Below are 6,247 nucleotides of genomic sequence, written 5' to 3' on the forward strand. Positions count from 1 at the left end.
GTAAAATAAGGTATCTTAGTATTCTCTTTGGTAGAAGGAAATATCAAATTTTCATACTTTGTCACTGTTGTTGAGTAGATATCCATGAAATGTCTCATATACATTCTTATACACATAAAAATCAACATAGTTCAAACTATCAAACTACACAAAAATCTACAAGGCCGATAAACAAATAAACCAGAGATTACATTTTCCACAATCACCAGCTAAAGCATCAGCTATGTTTTAGATATCAATAAAAACACCTCTAACTTTTATATAAACATTAATGCATTTTCTTCCTAGTTTTCCTCATAACTACTCTATTTTCCATTGCACTGTGAAACAAAAGGCTAATTAGGATGAACGCATAGGTACACTTCTTGGTGTTTTCCATAGTAGTAACAACCCTCATTGAAGTTGTTGCTCTCCACCACTTTTTTATAGGCGCTGACAGCATGCACCAAGTAGTTGGGGAGTCTTCTGCTGATGATCTGAGCCACATCCATCATGTTTCCCTTCAGTTTCTGCCCTTCAATCTGTTCTTTGATCAGATCCATGTTGATAAGCTTAGGTACAACACTGAAAGAGATCACCACTTTGATGTTGTTCTTGGTCTTCACCTCAAAAAAATTTGCTCCTCCTTCATGGCCATGGTACTCCTTGCCAGCTAGCCAGTTGAAAGAGAAAATGCGCTCCTTGTCATTGAAGACCCTGATAGACCAGTTCACCCAGTAATATTTATTCTTAAGGGTGTTCAATATGGATTTGGTGAAGTCAAGGTCAACAGTGCCAGGCATCTCCTCAAGCTGTTTTACCATGTCCTCTTTGGCTCTTGGGGCGAAGTTATCAATGATATCATCAATCACTTTTTTCATGCTCTCCTCAACTTGTTCCATCTGCTTAAGCCACTTCTTCAGCATCTGATCCCCCACATCATTTTTCTTGAGGCTGTTGTAACCCATGAAGGCAATGATGCCCTTCACAAAGAGCTTCTTAAGAATCTCACAGAAATCTTCTATCGCACTTCTACTAAATTGTTCTGTGTTAACCACTGTCTGCAGCATGGAGCCACCTGAGGTATTCCCAGTAAAAGCATTGTAGAGGGCATCCAGGTTCACGTCTTTTTCCAAGTGCTCATAAGTTGAGAGGAAATCGTCCATTTTTTCTTTTTTTAATTTGGGTTTGGCATTGAAAAACTCCTCAAATTTCTTGTACTGGTTTAGAATTTGTGCCTCCCAGTGAAAGTTCTGCTTATTCAAGGAGGTCCTCTGCAGCTCCCGGGAGATTTCTTCCTCGGCCTGGATGCGTCTCAAATTCTGGTTGATTTTGTTGAACTGCTCAGTCATGTACTTGGCGTCCTGTCCTTCTGGGTTGCTGAAGATCTCATAGGATGCTTGGTATACAGCCTCCAGGATGGGACGGAACTGGCCCACAGTGCCTGCCAGGAACGCAGAGGCCTGTCCCATGATCTCAATCCCCTTTTCTAAATTGTCCTTGTTCTGCAGGAGCCATTTTGCCACACTGGTCATTTTGAGAGCTTTGTCACAGACTAACGTCCAACTAGGTCTTCAAAGAATCTTCAAATATGTTTATGTCTGAAAGAGAAAGAGGAAGAAACATAAAAACCAAACACCTGTAGTTACCTGGCCCTCCATGGAATCAGTTTGACACCCCTGGTGTAGAAAATTATTGTATCATCTAAACCACAGTGAAATATATTTCCCATAACCCAAAATATTGTATATTCAGCTGTTTGAAGCCGGTGTACAAAACCGAACGTAAAAGACACAAAATGGAAACTTTAGAATGGGAAACGTAGAAATAACACAAATAACCGATCTACCACTACTTAGACTTGCTTTCAATGGGAAAGATCTATAACTCACATTTCTATGTGAATTTGCTTGCCCAAAAAAGTTACAAATTGTAGCTTTAAAAATACATAACATTTTGGGAATTTGTAGAAGACTTTTGTAGTTAAATACAAAAAAAAACGTTTTTAGACACATAAGAAAAGATAATAAACAGGCCTTCTGAGTGGCGCAGTGGTCTTAGGCACTGTATCGCAGTGCTAGCTGTGCCATTAGAGATCCTGGCTCTGTCGCAGCCGACTGCGTCCGGAAAACCCATAGGGCGGCGCACAATTGACCCAGTGTCGTCCGGGTTAGGGAGGGTTTGGCCGGCAGGGATGTTCTTATCCCATCGCGCACTAACGACTACTGTGGTGGGCTGGGCGCAATGCATGCTGACATGGTCGCCAGGTGTATGGTGTTTCCTCCGACACATTGGTGCGGCTGGCTTCTGGGTTAAGCGGGGATTGTGTCAAGAAGCAGTGCGGCTTGGCTGAGCTGGGTTTAGGAGGACGCACGACTCTCCACCTTTGCCTCTTCCAAGTCCGTACGGGAGTTGCAGCAATGGTACAAAACTGTAAACTACCAATTGGATACCATGAAATTGGGGAGAAAAAAGGGTAAGAAAAATATAGATATATAAAGACAATAGACAACTCAGCATTTTACAGGACTAGATGTGATGTTGGCTGGGACTTAATGTCCAACCTTTGACATAAAGAAAGAAAAAGATGAATACAGACAATTTCAACAAACATTAATGAGATCCTGTTTGCTCAGACCTACAGAGCCTTCAAAAAGTATTCATACCCAAAAATTCATTATGGTTAAAACAAAATAATTCTCACTCATCTACACACAATACCCCATAATGACAAAATGGGGTACATTTGTAAGAGCTTTGCACACGTGGTGTCATGGCTGTCGAAAGGAGCAGACCAAGGTGCAGCGTGTTTGTTGTTCCACATTTTATTTAATCCGTGAAACTTTGCAAATACATAAATAACTGAATTGAAAAAATAACTAACCGTGACGCAGAGAGAAACAAACGACTCAAAATATAATAACCCACAAACACAGGTGGAAAAAACCCTACTTAAATATGATCTCCAATTAGAGACAACGAGGACCAGCTGCCTCTAATTGGAGATCATCCCAAAAACCCCAACATAGAAATAGAAAAACTAGAACTTAAACATAGAAATAGACAAACCATCCAAAACACCCCCTGTCACGCCCTGACCTAATCTACTATAGAAAATGACATCTTACTAGGGTCAGGACATGACACGTGGATTGTACAATATTTGGACATTGTTCTTAAATTCTTCAAGCTCTGTCAAGGTGTTTCTTGATCATTGCTAGAGAATCATTTTTAAGCCGATTTAAGTCAAGACTGTAAGTAGGCCACTCAGGAACATTCAATGTCATCTTGGTAAGCTACTCCAGTGTATATTTGGCCTTATGTTTTAGGTTATTGACCTGCTAAAAGGTGAATTTGCAAGTCATTGTTTGATGGAAAGCAGACTGAATTGGGTTTTCCTCTAGGATTTTGCCTGTTTACTTATCTGTATTCCGTTTCTTGTTATCCCCCAAAAAACGTGTTAGTCTTGCCAATGACAAGCATGCCTATAAAATGATAGAGCCACCACCATGCTTGAAAATATGTGTGGTACTCAGTGATGTATTGTGTTGAATCTTCCCCAAACATAACACTTTGTATTCAGGACAAAAAGATAATTGCTTTTAAAAAAATGCAGTATTACATGTTTTGGAATATTTTAATTCTGTACAGGCTTACTATTTTTCACTTTGTCAATTAGGTTAGTATTGTGGAGTAAATACAATGTTGATCCAACCTCAGTTTTTTCCCAGCCATTAAACTCTAACTCTTTTAAAGTCCCCATTGGTCGCATGGTGAAATCCCTGAGCAGTTTTCTTTCCTCTCCAGCATCTGAGTTAGGAAGGATGCCTGTGTTTTGTACTGACTGGGTGTATTGATAAACCATCCAAAGTGTAATTAATAACTTCACCATGCTCAAAGGAATATTCAGTGTTATGGTTTTTTGACACCACACTCCACAAAGCAAGCCCTGCAGGCTCTAGTTTTAGCTTCTCTAGTGACTGTCCAGTCATATTGTCAAGTGCTGCAATGAAGGACATACAGTAGTTAAGCTGCAGCTGGCCCAGAACAGAGCGGCACGTTTTGCTCTTCATTGTAATCAGAGGGCTAATATCAATAGTATGCATGCCAGTCTCTATTGGCTAAGAGTTGAGGAAAGACTGACTGTTGGTAATTCCAACGTGTTTGCATAGTCAACTTAGACAACTTACATTTTAGTCATTTATCAGGTTCTCTTATCCAGAGGGACTTACAGTAGCAATTAGGGTTAAGTGCCTTGCTCAAGGGAGCATCTACATATTTATTCACCTAGTCAGCTCAGGGAACCAGCGATCTTTCAATTACTGGCCCAACGCTCTTAACCGCTAGGCTACCTGCTGCCCCAACACACACACTTATCCCACCAGAAATGCAACCAGGAGATTTTTCACAATCCCCAGGTCCAAAACAAATTCATGAAAACTTATACTATTATACAGAGCCATGGTTGCATGGTACTCCATTCCATCTCATATAGCGCAAGTGAACAGCATACCTGGTTAAAAAATAATAATAATGCAGCACTTCACAGCACAACCTCTCCCCCATGTTACCTACTTATTGTGTGTCTGTACTGACATGTATGTGTAAGTGAAAGACGCATACACACACTACATATTTATGTTTTTTTGTATGTATGCAAATTGTAATAATAACATTAAAAAATTGAACGTTTGCTTTTTTATTTTCACCAATCTACCAGTAGGTGCCCTTCTTTGCGAGGCATTGGAAAACTTGCCTGGTCTTAAGGATACGCTGCTTTTTTAAAATATTGGACCCACCAATCCTGAAGAAGTTTTAAGAAAAATACTTACTGAGGAAATTTTCCTGGTTTAGGATTTGTCCGATCTTCACCTGTAAAACAAAATATTTGACTCTGAGAATCGTAATCCAAGGGTACAATTACCAGTTCCTCACTTTTTCATATAGGTCTCAGAGGTACCCTATACTTCCCACACAAGATCAGTTCATAAAATAACAGAAAATCTGGGTAAACATGACAAACTTGATGGTAATTCAAACTGTCCAGCGAGATCGAGCACGATTAAGAAAAGAGGAAGAAACTCACCTCTGATTGTTCAATAAAGTATACAGGTGGGTGCAGTCCAGTTAACCAGGTGTGCCTCTGAACACCAGCATCCTAGTGTTGGGATATATATGTAGTCTCTCTCTCTCTCTCTCTCTCTCTCTCTCTCTCTCTCTCTCTCTCTCTCTCTCTCTCTCTCTTCTCTCTCTCTCTCTCTCTCTCTCTCTCTCTCTCTCTCTCTCTCTCTCTCTCTCTCTCTCTCTCTCTCTCTCTCTCTCTCTCTCTCTCTCTCTCTCTCTCTCTCTCTCTCTCTCTCTCTCCTCTCTCTCTCTCTCTCTCTCTCTCTCTCTCACACACACACACAATCGGAGGGATGAGGGGAAGGACCTGATATACAGTACCAGTCAAAAGATCGGGGACATCTACTCATTCCAGGGTTTTTCTTTATTTTTACTAATTTCTACATTGTACAATAATAGTGAAGACATCAAAATAACACATATGGAATCATGTAGTAACCAAAAAAGGTAGCCACCCTTTGCCTTGATGGCAGCTTTTCACACTCTTGTCATTCTCTCAACCAGCTTCATGAGGAATGCTCCATGTATCATACTGCAGTCAGATGTCGCACTATGCTAATTAATTCCCACCAAAATGGGACTCAACGGTATGTGGTGTGATGGGTGGTAATGACTGACACTGGAAAACACACTGACCAGTAGGTGTCAGTGTGATGAATGAAAACTCAGCTGTAAAATCCTCCCACTGGGCAAAGACGTCAATTCAACATCTATTCCACATTGGGAACAATGTTTATTCAAGAAGTGTGTTTCCAGTTGGCTACTTCCTGAATCCTATTTCCAAAATATTCCACAATACATCATTTGAGATGTCCCCTATCCTGTCAAATATTATAGTTCACTATCCAGTGTGTGAAAATCCTAAATTATTCATCCATTACCCATTTACCAGCAGGGTTTGTTGTTCATTTTCAAAGCAAAGAGAACTGAAAACTTCAGATGGGTAATTTCAGAAAGAGTCTCTCTCACATAAAATGGTGTCAATGGAAAATAAGGCCTCATGAGCTGTGTTCGAATACTCATACTAACTGCACTAACCATATTATTTGTGACTTTAATTTACTATACAGTACGCTTATTGATCATAGTATGGATATAGTTAGTAAGCCAAAAGTTCCCGGATGTCATACTAAATTCGCCAAAA

At 40.1% G+C, this 6,247-nt stretch overlaps 1 protein-coding gene across 1 annotated transcript; it reads right to left on the reverse strand.

Moving 5' to 3' along the window:
- Window positions 1–211: 211 nt before the first annotated feature.
- Window positions 212–4,853, reverse strand: LOC106581364 (protein rapunzel-like). The gene is made up of 2 exons (XM_014163380.3): window positions 4,812–4,853; window positions 212–1,580 (listed from the first exon to the last, which is right to left on the reverse strand). Exon 2 carries the CDS (start codon window positions 1,512–1,514, stop codon window positions 336–338), a length of 1,179 nt encoding a protein of 392 aa, XP_014018855.3. The 5' UTR covers window positions 1,515–1,580; window positions 4,812–4,853; the 3' UTR covers window positions 212–335.
- Between the last annotated feature and the right edge of the window lie 1,394 nt (window positions 4,854–6,247).

This window comes from Salmo salar, chromosome 02, assembly GCF_965601325.2.
Source record: "Salmo salar chromosome 02, fSalSal1, whole genome shotgun sequence".
NCBI lineage: Eukaryota > Metazoa > Chordata > Actinopteri > Salmoniformes > Salmonidae > Salmo > Salmo salar.